Genomic DNA, 15,209 nt, shown 5'->3' with positions numbered 1-15,209 from the left:
CCACACCTGGTTTCGTCAACTACGGGATCGTCGGAGACCAGCCACCTAGACAGCTGATGAAACTGTGGGTTTGAACAACCGAAAAATGTCTGCACAAACTGTCAGAAACCATCTCATCTCATCTGCGTGCTCGTCTTCCTCACCAGGGTCTTGACCCGACTACAGTTCGGCATCATAAATCGACTTCAGTGGGAAAGGCTCACATCGACGGCCACTGGCAGGCTGGAGAAGTCTGCTCGTCTCGGATTAATTCTGGTTTCAACTGTCCTGGGCAGATGGCAGACAGCGTGTAAGGCGTTGTGTGGGCGAGCGGTTTGCTGATGTCAAGGTTGTGAACAGAGTGCCCCATGGTGGCGATGGGGTTATGCAAATGAGTTTTTATCGATGGCAATTTGAATGCACAGAGATAACGTGACGAGATCCTGAGGCCCATTGTCGTGCCGTTCATCCTCCACCATTCACCTCATGTTTCAGCATGATAATGCACGGCCCCATGTCACAAGGATTTGTAAACAATTCCTGGAAGCTGAAAATGTCCCAGTTTTTCCATGGCCTGCATACTACCAGACATATCACCAATTGAGCAGGTTCGGGATGCTCTGGATCGACGTATACGACAGCGTGTTCCAGTTCCCGCCAATATCCAGCAACTTCCCACAGCCATTGAAGAAGAATGGAACAACATTCCACAGGCCACAAATCAACAGCCTGATCAACTCTATGTGAAAGAGATGTGTCACGCTGCATGGTGGTCACATCAGATACCGACTGGTTTTCTGATCCACACCCCTACTTTAAAAAAAAAAGGTATCTGTGGCCAACAGATGCATATCAAATCAAAATCAAATAAAATCTTATTTGTAACATACACATGGTTAGCAGATGTTAATGCAGTCGGTATTTACAGTCATGTGAAATCCATAGATTAAATCCATAGATTAGGACATTATGAATATATTTACATTGACTGATCTCCTTATATGAACTGTAACTCAGTAAAATCATTTTAAATTGCTACATGTGTAATTATATCTACTTCCATTGTCCTCCAGGAGTGGCTTCAGTTCCTCAGCTGTGTCCCAAATGTCCCCCCATCTCCTACAATGCACTCCTTTTGACCAGAACCCTATCAGTCGCCTGGTCAAAAGGAGTGCACTATGAAATAGGGTGTCATTTGGGAGATAGCCCACCCTAATCTCTTCATGTTATGAATGAATGAAGCCCCTGAGACTCCGGACAGATATAATGGTGATTTCAGCTGGTTAATAAACGACCTTAAGGAGGTTCTTACTTTAGAGTGCTTCTCAAAGTGTGGCAGCGAGCGGTTCTCAAAGCCGTCGGGCACTCGAGAGCCGCTTATCGCCTGCTGGCCCACGCAGGCGATCATCTGGGAGATGTTGATGAAGGATCCTACGGAAGGGATGAAGAAATAAGACCATTAGCATTACTGAATCATCACCTCAAAACAACAAACAAATCCTAAGCATTCTATCATATACAGGGAAAAGTAAGCAGCCAGAACACGGCTCATAGGAGAATAATCTCCTGTCTCCTCAGGACACCCCCTGGACAGGACACTAGTCTATCACCTCAGGACACCCCCTGGACAGGACACTAGTCTTTCTCCTCAGTACATCCCCTGGACAGGACACTAGTCTATCACCTCAGAACACCCCCTGGACAGGACACTAGTCTATCTCCTCAGTACACCCCTTGGACAGGACACTAGTCTATATCCTCAGGACACCCCCTGGACAGGTCACTAGTCTATATCCTCAGGACACCCCCTGGACAGGACACTAGTCTATCACCTCAGTACAGGGCATTTAAGGGCATTTACCATTACACTAACTTGTTTACCTTACACCAGGGGTAGGGAGACTAGATTCAGCCCCGGGAGCTGATTTTTGTCAGAGTGAATGGTCAGGAGGGCCTGAACATAACGATAACAATTTTGAACTCTGCAAATTGACAACTAAAACCCCAAACAACGTCATACCTTGATCACATCGAGACAAGATCACGTCTCTTTTTTCTTAATTCGTTGGAATACTTGGGAAAAGATTATCTAAATTAAACTCATTTTTTTAGTTGAATTCCTGGTGATTTTACAGTCATTTTTACAACAAAAAAAGTCGCAGGCCGGTATTTAAACCAGCCCGCCTGTCGCCGACCCCAGCCTTCAACTCATGGGCTGGTTTCCTGGACACAGACTTTTTTTTAAATTTTTTTTTACAAGTACTGCCAAATTCTCTAAAACGATGTTGGAGGCGGCTTAAGGTAGAGAAATTAAGCTTTTGAAATCTGTGGAGAATCTCCCTTGAGCATATTTTTAGTCCTGGACAATAAATTATACTGTACATCCTACCATAAACAGATAATTAAAGAGCCTAAAGCAGGAAAAAAATGAAATAAGGCTATTATAAATGGCTATATTAGCATACAGGTCAGCTACAGGTCAGTACTACCCCTAATAATCCATAAAACAAACGTTAGAGTGTAGCCTAGCTGTTCCTGTGACAACAACGCTCTAATGGCCAATAAAATCAGAGAGAATCAGGAAGTCTTAGTTGAAGTGAATAAGAACCACTTAGTCCTTATTATTAGAAGTGGGTACAGGCAGAGCTCCTGACATGTGATTAGTGTGTGTGTGTGACAGTGTGTGTGACCGTGTGTGTGACAGTGTGTGTGGTGTAAAGGCAGAATTTAACCTCAGCGGCTGGTTAGTTGACCTACCTTTGGAGCCACACAGAGCCATAATCAGAGGACTGTTGGTCTTGTCCAGTTCTCTGAGGCAGGCGCTGCCGGCATGGTCTCTGATAACAGACAGCTCCTTCAGGATGAGGGCCTGTTGAGAGACACATCATTATCACTCTAAACCACAGATAACAGAAAAACCTCCAAAATAGACCAACCATTAAAAAGAAAGAGCTATCTCTCCTCCTCACATCAGTCTGAAGCAGAGATGATGATCTACCTGGTTTCAAAAGGCCACCAGACTAAAGTAGCTGGTCTAGAAGGAGCGCCAGACATCAGACAGACATCAGATACAGTAGCTGGTCTAGAAGGAGCACCAGACAATAGATACAGTAGCTGGTCTAGAAGGAGCGCCAGACATCAGCCAGACAATAGATACAGTAGCTGGTATAGAAGGAGCACCAGACAATAGATACAGTAGCTGGTCTAGAAGGAGCGCCAGACATCAGACAGACAATAGATACAGTAGCTGGTCTAGAAGGAGCACCAGACAATAGATACAGTAGCTGGTCTAGAAGAAATAGCAGAAATATCAGCTAGTTTAAGGGGGGGTGTTTGATTTGGGGATCCCAAGAATATCCGCTAGTTTAAGGGGGGGGGGGGGGGGGGGGGGGGGGGGGAGTTGTTTGATTTGGGGATAGCAGAAATATCAGCTAGTTTAAGGGGGGGGGGGGGGGGGTTGATTTGGGGATACCAGAAATATCAGCTAGTTTTAGGCGGGTGGGGGATTGATTCAGTTTGGACCAAGCGTGAGGTAAAGACAGGCTTCAGGTGAAGGGAGATGTCCTCATTGTGCTTAACTATATCCTTTAAACAAACACCACTGAAAGGCTCCAGTTGACTTCATGAAATGTAAAAAGGATACTAATCTGATTGGTTATCTTGTGTTTATAGTATCTCCACAGTCTCCTCAGCAGTGAATCCTGACTTGTGTTTATATAGTATCTCCCACGGTCTCCTCAGCAGTGAATCCTGACTTGTGTTTATATAGTATCTCCCACGGTCTCCTCAGCAGTGAATCCTGACTTGTGTTTATATAGTATCTCCCACGGTCTCCTCAGCAGTGAATCCTGACTTGTGTTTATATAGTATCTCCCACGGTCTCCTCAGCAGTGAATCCTGACTTGTGTTTATATAGTATCTCCCACGGTCTCCTCAGCAGTGAATCCTGACTTGTGTTTATATAGTATCTCCCACGGTCTCCTCAGCGGTGAATCCTGACTTGTGTTTATATAGTATCTCCCACGGTCTCCTCAGCAGTGAATCCTGACTTGAATAATCACATCCTCTCGGTACATCAAAGGACGGCTGCTTAAAAAGGCAACATTTTGCATCAAATTGAGAGAAGTGACTGAGCTGAGAGTCATCTAGTCTAAGGATATACCTCCAGCGTCTCCTCAGCCGTGCAGCCTGGCTGCTGCTGCAGTTTGCCCGTCTTCAGGGCCTCGATGTACTCGTCACACTTGGCATAGCCTCCATCCAGCAGGTCCTGTTTGGCCTTCAGCAGACCCTGGCCTGGGGTCACGTCACCAATACCGATGGAGAAACCCCGGTTGGCTGCAAAGGGTTTATAACAGGTCATGTTCAGTAGGGCCACACTGGAGCCAAATGCTGTGCAAAGGGAAAACTAAAACGAGCTTTGTAAAGTATGAGAACGCGTTTAGTATTGAGCATGTTCAAAGCATTATCATAAATGTATGTAAACCTACACTATTTACCATTACATAGCATTAGATCACAGTATAGCATCAGTAAACTGCAGTTCAGTGTAGCATCAGTAAACTGCAGTTCAGTGTAGCATCAGTAAACTGCAGTTCAGTATAGCATCAGTAAACTGCAGTTCAGTGTAGCATCAGTAAACTGCAGTTCAGTGTAGCATCAGTAAACTGCAGTTCAGTGTAGCATCAGTAAACTGCAGTTCAGTATAGCATCAGTAAACTGCAGTTCAGTTTAGCATCAGTAAACTGCAGTTCAGTGTAGCATCAGTAAACTGCAGTTCAGTGTAGCATCAGTAAACTGCAGTTCAGTGTAGCATCAGTAAACTGCAGTTCAGTGTAGCATCAGTAAACTGCAGTTCAGTTTAGCATCAGTAAACTGCAGTTCAGTGTAGCATCAGTAAACTGCAGTTCAGTGTAGCATCAGTAAACTGCAGTTCAGTGTAGCATCAGTAAACTGCAGTTCAGTGTAGCATCAGTAAACTGCAGTTCAGTGTAGCATCAGTAAACTGCAGTTCAGTGTAGCATCAGTAAACTGCAGTTCAGTGTAGCATCAGTAAACTGCAGTTCAGTGTAGCATCAGTAAACTGCAGTTCAGTTTAGCATCAGTAAACTGCAGTTCAGTGTAGCATCAGTAAACTGCAGTTCAGTGTAGCATCAGTAAACTGCAGTTCAGTTTAGCATCAGTAAACTGCAGTTCAGTGTAGCATCAGTAAACTGCAGTTCAGTGTAGCATCAGTAAACTGCAGTTCAGTGTAGCATCAGTAAACTGCAGTTCAGTGTAGCATCAGTAAACTGCAGTTCAGTGTAGCATCAGTAAACTGCAGTTCAGTATAGCATCAGTAAACTGCAGTTCAGTTTAGCATCAGTAAACTGCAGTTCAGTGTAGCATCAGTAAACTGCAGTTCAGTGTAGCATCAGTAAACTGCAGTTCAGTTTAGCATCAGTAAACTGCAGTTCAGTGTAGCATCAGTAAACTGCAGTTCAGTGTAGCATCAGTAAACTGCAGTTCAGTGTAGCATCAGTAAACTGCAGTTCAGTTTAGCATCAGTAAACTGCAGTTCAGTGTAGCATCAGTAAACTGCAGTTCAGTATAGCATCTTTGAAGTATTGACAGAAGAGAACGTGTCAGTATGGGCGGCGGTGAACGTACAGAGGTATGTAGGGGCGATGCGGGCCAGACGAGACATGGCGTTGGCTGCCTCCAGCTGCCCCCAGTCTCTCAGCAGGATGTAGAATATGTTCTTCTTGGAGCCAGAGCCCAACGTGCCCTTATCCATGGTACCACACATCAACTCACTGTTCTGGATCACCACGACTGACAGAGAGAAAGAGAGAGAGACACAGAGAGAGAGAGAGAGAGAGAGAGAGAGAGAGAGAGAGAGAGAGACACACACACAGAGAGAGAGAGACACACAGAGAGAGAGAGAGACACACAGAGAGAGAGAGAGAGAGAGAGAGACACGGAGAGGGAGAGGGAGAGAGAATCATAGTTTTGGAATAATGAATCAGAATAATTGAATCTGATTATAGTAATACAATTATATTTCAATCTGAATAATTGAATCAGATGACATGTATTTTATGAATGAAGACACTAGAGAGGCATGGGGAGGAACTCACAGGAGTCGTTGCTGCTGAATAATTGAATCAGATGACATGTATTTTATGAATGAAGACACTAGAGAGGCATGGGGAGGAACTCACAGGAGTCGTTGCTGCTGAATAATTGAATCAGATGACATGTATTTTATGAATGAAGACACTAGAGAGGCATGGGGAGGAACTCACAGGAGTCGTTGCTGCTGAATAATTGAATCAGATGACATGTATTTTATGAATGAAGACACTAGAGAGGCATGGGGAGGAACTCACAGGAGTCGTTGCTGCTGAATAATTGAATCAGATGACATGTATTTTATGAATGAAGACACTAGAGAGGCATGGGGAGGAACTCACAGGAGTCGTTGCTGCAGAGGTCCTCTCCTTTCCCACTGTACTGTTTTCCCTTGGTCCTCAGGTTGGCCTTGACTGGACAGGCCTTACTGGGCTTCAGGATCAGACCAAAGATCTGCTTCCCTGTCCACAGAGTCATGGGCTAACAACAGACAACGGGGTCATGGGCTAACAACAGACAACAGAGTCATGGGCTAACAACAGACAACGGGGTCATGGGCTAACAACAGACAACAGAGTCATGGGCTAACAACAGAAAACAAAAAGACCAACACCCAAATGATTGACGAGTTGCAGACCACTGATATTTAACTACTAAAGAAAGTCACTCTGTACGACTCCCAATGACATTATAGATCCCCCCCCCCCCACGACAGAGAACAACAGATGTCAGCCCAAAATCCAATAAACAGTCCCATCATTCATTTCAACCAACCGAGGAGAGCCGTACCATACCTTGAGTATGGCAGGGTGTGGGAGAGCTATCTTGATCCTCTCATCCACCCCCACCAGGATAGAGGCCACTATCTGGCAGGCTTTAGACCTATCGAAGAATGTGTCCTTCAGGGTCAACAGGTAGGCTCCTGTGAAGAAAGACGAGAGAGGAGGAGAGTAGGGTGTTGACATGTGGAGTGTGAAACATACAGCTATTGTGCTCCTAAGAAATATTAGGCTACACTTTCCCCAAATATGATAAATACAAAAGATGACATTGTGACATTGCTACAAAATGTGACCGGATTCAGGATCGTAGGCATTTGGACGCCATTTCCTACTTCACAGTACAGACGTAAAAAAAAAAAAATATATATATATATATATATATTTTTTTTTTTTTGTTGCAGAAAAGCTTTCTTGAACATGTGAACTTTCATATTACTTAATTACAAACTTGTCTGGAATCTGTAAATATGAATAAAAAAATGTTAAATTAAGAGCCTAGTTTAGCCAAAGAGAAAGCACTGAGCTCTTAGGGAGAAAGATGAGCTCCATGATTGGCTGATAATGGAAAGGGGATAATAGAGAGTAGAGGAGTCTCAAATAGTGAATATTTTTAGATTAAACTATACTAAATATATTCACGTCACCAAATAATTGATTAAAATACACTGTTTTGTGATGAAGGTCTTACAGTAACTTCAACAGCACTCTGTAGGGTAGCACCATGGTGTAGCCGGAGGACAGCTAGTTTCTGTCCTCCTCTGGGTACATTGAATTCATTAGAAAACCTAGGAGTCTCATGGTTCTCACCCCCTTCCATAGACTTACACAGTAATTATGACAACTTCCGGAGGATGTCCTTTAACCTATCAGAACTTATGCAGTATGAACTGAAAATGTTGTTCACCCAGTCAAAGGATCAGAGAATTAATCTAGTACTGAAAGGATAACCTACAGCTAGCTAGCACTGCAGTGTATAAAATGTGGTGAGTAGTTGATTCAAAGAGAGAGAAAGAAAAGTTGAACAGTTTTGAAAAAATGAATTTAGTTCACGAAGGAGAAGCAACAGAGAAAGAGCTAGACAGCTATATTTAGTTGTATTTTTATTTATTTTTGTTACTTTCACTTAGCTAGCGAATGCAGCTAGCAGGTTTAGCCTACGCATACACCCGGCTCAAACAGAGAGGGATGCTATGTTAGCTAGCTGGCTATGACAATTAAACAGTGGAACTCTTTCAAGTCAAGGTAAGCTTTTGGTTTTATTCAATTTATTGCTACTGGGGCCCACCGGTGTAACTGCTAAACTGCTTGCTGACTGCGCTGCATGATTTTAGAGGGATTACTAACACGTTAGTTCTAGTAGCAATGTTGACTATGACATTTACTAACATCGTTAGCTAATATGGTGACAACGATGTAGGCTGTGCGTAGCGGTTAGCGGCTACGATATGAAGGTTTGGCTTGGAAAGGTTTTTTTCCCCCTGGTCACAGACACCTGATGTGTCGAAGGGAAGGGAAAAGGTGAGGAGGAGGAGAGCGTGCAACAGTAACCTAAACCTATGGATGTTACATAGAGCTGGGTGAACGACAGTAACCTAAACCTATGGATGTTACATAGAGCTGGGTGAATGGAATAAGAATGACAGTAACCTAAACCTATGGATGTTACATAGAGCTGGGTTAATGACAGTAACCTAAACCTATGGATGTTACATAGAGCTGGGTGAATGACAGTAACCTAAACCTATGGATGTTACATAGAGCTGGGTGAATGGAATAAGAATGACAGTAACCTAAACCTATGGATGTTACATAGAGCTGGGTGAACAACAGTAACCTAAACCTATGGATGTTACATTGAGCTGGGTGAATGGAATATGAATGACAGTAACCTAAACCTATGGATGTTACATAGAGCTGGGTGAATGGAATATGAATGACAGTAACCTAAACCTATGGATGTTACATAGAGCTGGGTGAATGGAATATGAATGACAGTAACCTAAACCTATGGATGTTACATAGAGCTGGGTGAATATGAATGACAGTAACCTAAACCTATGGATGTTACATAGAGCTGGGTGAATGGAATATGAATGACAGTAACCTAAACCTATGGATGTTACATAGAGCTGGGTGAATGGAATATGAATGACAGTAACCTAAACCTATGGATGTTACATAGAGCTGGGTGAATGGAATATGAATGACAGTAACCTAAACCTATGGATGTTACATAGAGCTGGGTGAATATGAATGACAGTAACCTAAACCTATGGATGTTACATAGAGCTGGGTTAATGGAATATGAATGACAGTAACCTAAACCTATGGATGTTACATAGAGCTGGGTGAATGGAATAAGAATGACAGTTAATCCAATATGCTAGAACAGAATTAAGGCCATGCTCATTAAAAATAAAAGTCGCCCTCCCTCATGTTAAACGTCACCAACCGCCACTGATAGAGAGACCACTTTCTGGAGGACAATGCCACGCCGACTCGTTAATTTACACGTGAATTCTTAAATAAATGGGTGGGACTAAGGCTTAAGAGGGCGTGAACGATTTAAATTATATACATTTTTTTTAACTAGGCAAGTCAGTTAAGAACATTCTTATTTTCAATGACGGTCTAGGAACAGTGGGTTAACTGCCTGTTCAGGGGCAGAACGACAGATTTGTACCTTGTACCAACCTTCCGGTTACTAGTCCAACACTCTAACCGCTAGGCTACCCTGCCGTCCCTACACTCTAACCGCTAGGCTACCCTGCCGTCCCTACACTCTAACCGCTAGGCTACCCGATGCTGAATGGTCGTAAATTAACCAGTGTTCTCTAGAAAGTGGGAAAATCATTCAAGGGCATTTTGCTCCCACCCATCTCCATATTGGGAGAACACGTTTATCAAACGTCAGAGAAGCATAACTTTCCCATGTTTCATAACAGACCATTTCAAAGCTCTGGGACTGTACTTTTTCAGAAAATGTTTTAAAAAATATATATAATTTGACATAAGCTCATCTTCCTGAATTCAGTTTCAAAATGTCAAACCAGAGTGGATAATAAGGTCAGTATGAAGAGCCCCATCAAGGTGTTGACTTAACAAGAGGTAAGTGTCCCAATCTGGATGAAAACAAGCCAAGCAGCTGTATGACGAAGATGACATCGTTATGACGAGATGAGCTGTGACATATCTATCAAATGCAATGCGAACAGATCGGAGCGCGTCAGGGAGACATCTTCCATCATGTTGATCACATGATCACCAGGGCAAAACCTTGTTTCTTTTCTCCACCTGACAACGAGCAGTTTGAGACGCTCACTAATACAGACGTCAAAAGGCTCATTTGATTGGCTGTCAGGCCCTGCTGCGACAAACAATGATTGGCTCATTGCTGTAACACAACGGCTGACCTGTCAGAAAGTCTTGAATAGCAGCAATCAGAGGCTCTCCGTTCCTGGGGGTCACCAGATTGGCTTTGGTCTGGAGGGAAAGAGACATGAGACAAGTATAGGTCAGTGTGAGAGTAGAACCTCGGCTGTACAGGTTTTAGTTTAAAAACCTGGGATTTCAAAGACTGAGTGACAGAGAAGAGAAGTGGTGGACTGCGGGGTGTTGTAGGGGTGGTGTTGAGGCGTTGTAGGGGTGGTGTTGAGGCGTTGTAGGGGTGGTGTTGAGGCGTTGTAGGGGTGGTGTTGAGGCGTTGTAGGGGTGGTGTTGAGGCGTTGTAGGGGTGGTGTTGAGGCGTTGTAGGGGTGGTGTTGAGGCGTTGTAGGGGTGGTGTTGAGGCGTTGTAGGGGTGGTGTTGAGGTGTTGTAGGGGTGGTGTTGAGGCGTTGTAGGGGTGGTGTTGGGGTGAAGAGGTAAATGCTGGTAGTCAGACTGTGCAACTTGGACTTTCATGTAAATTATTAATTGATGTCAATGGGAGGGCTGTACAGTGTACAGTGTGACGTGTGTCGGGGTGTGAGGTGTGTAGGGGTGTGTAGAGGTGTGTAGAGGTGTGAGGTGTGTAGAGGTGTGAGGTGTGTAGAGGTGTGTAGAGGTGTGTAGAGGTGTGTAGAGGTGTGAGGTGTGTAGAGGTGTGAGGTGTGTAGAGGTGTGTAGAGGTGTGAGGTGTGTAGAGGTGTGAGGTGTGTAGAGGTGTGAGGTGTGTAGAGGTGTGAGGTGTGTAGAGGTGTGAGGTGTGTAGAGGTGTGAGGTGTGTAGAGGTGTGTGAGGGTGTGTAGAGGTGTGTCGGGTGTGAAGTGTGTAGAGGTGTGTGAGGGTGTGTAGAGGTGTGTAGGGGTGTGAGGTGTGTAAGGGTGTGAGGGTGTGTAGAGGTGTGTAGGGGTGTGAGGTGTGTAAGGGTGTGAGGGTGTGTAGAGGTGTGTAGAGGTGTGTAGAGGTGTGTAGAGGTGTGTAGAGGTGTGAGGTGTGTAGAGGTGTGTAGAGGTGTGAGGTGTGTAGAGGTGTGTAGAGGTGTGAGGTGTGTAGAGGTGTGTAGAGGTGTGAGGTGTGTAGAGGTGTGAGGTGTGTAGAGGTGTGAGGTGTGTAGAGGTGTGAGGTGTGTAGAGGTGTGTGAGGGTGTGTAGAGGTGTGTCGGGTGTGAAGTGTGTAGAGGTGTGTGAGGGTGTGTAGAGGTGTGTAGGGGTGTGAGGTGTGTAAGGGTGTGAGGGTGTGTAGAGGTGTGGGGGTGTGAGGTGTGTAAGGGTGTGAGGGTGTGTAGGGGTGTGAGGGTGTGTAGGGGTGTGAGGTGTGTAGAGGTGTGTCGGGTGTGAGGTGTGTAGGGGTGTGAGGTGTGTAAGGGTGTGAGGGTGTGTAGGGGTGTGAGGGTGTGTAGGGGTGTGAGGTGTGTAGAGGTGTGTCGGGGTGTGAGGTGTGTAGGGGTGTGAGGTGTGTAAGGGTGTGAGGGTGTGTCGGGGTGTGAGGTGTGTAGAGGTGTGTCGGGGTGTGAGGTGTGTAGGGGTGTGAGGTGTGTAAGGGTGTGAGGGTGTGTCGGGGTGTGAGGGTGTGTAGAGGTGTGTCGGGTGTGAAGTGTGCTGCTGCAGGAGTCTAAAGGCGAATCAGGGCAGGCGACACTAACCCCCATCAGCACCAGGGCTTCAGCCTTGGCCTCCTCTGTCTGGGGAAGGTGAAGGTTCATCTCGTCCCCGTCAAAGTCAGCGTTGTACGGCGTGCACACACACTCGTTAAACCGGAACGTTCTGTGAGGCTTCACTTTGGCCTTTAGGACAGACAAAGATGAATACAATAATGATATCTGCCTGAAATAAACCTATCATGATACATCCAAAACAGTAACAACTACACGACAAGGCAGCTCGAAAACAGTAACAACTACACGACAAGGCAGCTCTAAAACAGTAACAACTACACGACAAGGCAGCTCTAAAACAGTAACAACTACACGACAAGGCAGCTTGAAAACAGTAACAACTACACGACAAGGCAGCTCTAAAACAGTAACAACTACACAACAAGGCAGCTCACAGCTACACGACAAGGCAGCTCTAAAACAGTAACAACTACACGACAAGGCAGCTCCAAAACAGTAACAACTACACGACAAGGCAGCTCTAAAACAGTAACAACTACACGACAAGGCAGCTCCAAAACAGTAACAACTACACGACAAGGCAGCTCCAAAACAGTAACAACTACACGACAAGGCAGCTCTAAAACAGTAACAACTACACGACAAGGCAGCTCTAAAACAGTAACAACTACACGACAAGGCAGCTCGAAAACAGTAACAGCTACACAACAAGGCAGCTCGAAAACAGTAACAGCTACACGACAAGGCAGCTCTAAAACAGTAACAGCTACACAACAAGGCAGCTCACAGCTACACGACAAGGCAGCTCTAAAACAGTAACAACTACACGACAAGGCAGCTCGAAAACAGTAACAGCTACACGACAAGGCAGCTCGAAAACAGTAACAGCTACACGACAAGGCAGCTCTAAAACAGTAACAACTACACGACAAGGCAGCTCTACAACAGTAACAACTACACGACAAGGCAGCTCCAAAACAGTAACAACTACACGACAAGGCAGCTCCAAAACAGTAACAACTACATGACAAGGCAGCTCTGAAACAGTAACAACTACACGACAAGGCAGCTCTAAAACAGAAACAACTACACGACAAGGCAGCTCCAAAACAGTAACAACTACACGACAAGGCAGCTCCAAAACAGTAACAACTACACGACAAGGCAGCTCCAAAACAGTAACAAGTACATGACAAGGCAGCTCTGAAACAGTAACAACAACACGACAAGGCAGCTCCAAAACAGTAACAACAACACGACAAGGCAGCTCCAAAACAGTAACAACTACACGACAAGGCAGCTCTAAAACAGTAACAACTACACGACAAGGCAGCTCTAAAACAGTAACAACTACACGACAAGGCAGCTCACAGCTACGCGACAAGGCAGCTCTAAAACAGTAACAGCTACACGACAAGGCAGCTCTAAAACAGTAACAACTACACGACAAGGCAGCTCCAAAACAGTAACAACTACACGACAAGGCAGCTCTAAAACAGTAACAACTACACGACAAGGCAGCTCTAAAACAGTAACAACTACACGACAAGGCAGCTCACAGCTACGCGACAAGGCAGCTCTAAAACAGTAACAACTACACGACAAGGCAGCTCTAAAACAGTAACAACTACACGACAAGGCAGCTCTAAAACAGTAACAGCTACACGACAAGGCAGCTCACAACTACACGACAAGGCAGCTCTAAAACAGTAACAGCTACACGACAAGGCAGCTCTAAAACAGTAACAACTACACGACAAGGCAGCTCCAAAACAGTAACAACTACACGACAAGGCAGCTCTGAAACAGTAACAACTACATGACAAGGCAGCTCTAAAACAGTAACAACTACACGACAAGGCAGCTCTAAAACAGTAACAACTACACGACAAGGCAGCTCTAAAACAGTAACAACTACACGACAAGGCAGCTCACAGCTACACGACAAGGCAGCTCTAAAACAGACATCCCCAAGATACATCACACAAAATCCCCTACTTCTAACCGGGAGGTTCTCTTCCTGCCTACACGTTGACATGGAGTCAGCACGGTGATTAACCTAACAGTTTCCAGACAGAGCCGAAGTGAAAGATGGGTGTATGATGTGGAGCGAGAGAGAGAGAGAGAGAGAGAGAGCACTCACAATATGAGCCATGATGCTGAGTTTGTGTAGAGAGGGCTGTCGGTTGAAGAGGACGATGTCTCCATCGATCATGTGTCTCTCCACCACGTCTCCAAACCTCAGCTCCTGGGCCATCTTCTCTCGGTTCCCGTACTTCAGAAACCTGAAGACAGACAGACACACACACAGGGAATACTCTTGGAACATACACCTAAACATGTGGTTTCATACAAAGTTTCAGTTTAGTGGTAGGCCTGTAACCACAGTTTCAGTTTAGTGGTAGGCCCGTAACCACAGTTTCAGTTTAGTGGTAGGCCCGTAACCACAGTTTCAGTTTAGTGGTAGGCCTGTAACCAGTTTCAGTTTAGTGGTAGGCCTTTAACCACAGTTTCAGTTTAGTGGTAGGCCTGTAACCACAGTTTCAGTTTAGTGGTAGGCCTGTAACGTAACCACAGTTTCAGTTTAGTGGTAGGCCCGTAACCACAGTTTCAGTTTAGTGGTAGGCCCGTAACCAGTTTCAATTTAGTGGTAGGCCTGTAACCAGTTTAGTGGTAGGCCCGTAACCACAGTTTCAGTGTGGTTCTATTAAAAAGGCATACTTTGGGACAATGAGGCCCTTTAATCTACTTCCCCAGAGTCAGATGAACTGATGTCCCAGTAAACAGAGACATTAAACTGGCACCAACGAGTTCATCTTGACTGAGGAAGTAGATAAAGGGCCTCAAGACAAAAAGTATCCCTTTAAATTAACTAAAAATGTATAAAAAAGAAAGATAGATACTCTATATATGCTTCTAATAACTGAATGGGTAAAACCTCACCAACGTTTTGGGATGTAGTGCCTTCTTCAACATTTTAAGGGTGTGGGTCAGCTCATGCTTTTAAAACTGACTAAACATGTCCAATAGAACTGTCCTGACCTCTTCATCTGCGTGTGTCGTTGCTGGATGAAGTTGGCTCCAGGGTGGACCTCTGGACCACTCCGCACCAGCTTCCTCAGCATCTCCAAGTTGGCCTTGTTCACCTTGGGGCACAACAGGTTAAGAGGTCGCAGGTCATACAACAGGGGACAGTGAAGACACTGTGCAGGTTACTTCTCAATGGTAAAGACAGCTGGAAAAGGCACTCAACCTGCCTTGTGATCCATCCTGATTTGTGAAGCATCTATGTAGTGCTTA

At 45.0% G+C, this 15,209-nt stretch overlaps 1 protein-coding gene across 4 annotated transcripts in view; it reads right to left on the bottom strand.

Moving 5' to 3' along the window:
• Positions 1-15,209, bottom strand: part of LOC139413773 (DNA-directed RNA polymerase III subunit RPC1-like) — a 65,390-nt gene that overhangs the window by 40,839 nt on the left and 9,342 nt on the right. For all 4 annotated transcript variants that reach the window (XM_071161542.1, XM_071161516.1, XM_071161533.1 and 1 more), the window contains exons 9-18: positions 14,952-15,055; positions 14,053-14,194; positions 11,937-12,077; positions 10,286-10,355; positions 6,885-7,012; positions 6,432-6,570; positions 5,626-5,790; positions 4,142-4,314; positions 2,737-2,848; positions 1,292-1,410 (exon numbers count right to left, since the gene is read on the bottom strand). In XM_071161542.1, the coding sequence (XP_071017643.1) occupies positions 1,292-1,410; positions 2,737-2,848; positions 4,142-4,314; positions 5,626-5,790; positions 6,432-6,570; positions 6,885-7,012; positions 10,286-10,355; positions 11,937-12,077; positions 14,053-14,194; positions 14,952-15,055 (1,293 nt within the window). The remainder of the gene's footprint in view (positions 1-1,291; positions 1,411-2,736; positions 2,849-4,141; positions 4,315-5,625; positions 5,791-6,431; positions 6,571-6,884; positions 7,013-10,285; positions 10,356-11,936; positions 12,078-14,052; positions 14,195-14,951; positions 15,056-15,209) is intronic.

Source organism: Oncorhynchus clarkii, chromosome 1 (genome assembly GCF_045791955.1).
Source record: "Oncorhynchus clarkii lewisi isolate Uvic-CL-2024 chromosome 1, UVic_Ocla_1.0, whole genome shotgun sequence".
Taxonomy (NCBI): domain Eukaryota; kingdom Metazoa; phylum Chordata; class Actinopteri; order Salmoniformes; family Salmonidae; genus Oncorhynchus; species Oncorhynchus clarkii.
The sequence above is the reverse complement of the archived record's forward strand: the minus strand, read 5'-3'. Positions and strand labels throughout refer to the sequence as shown.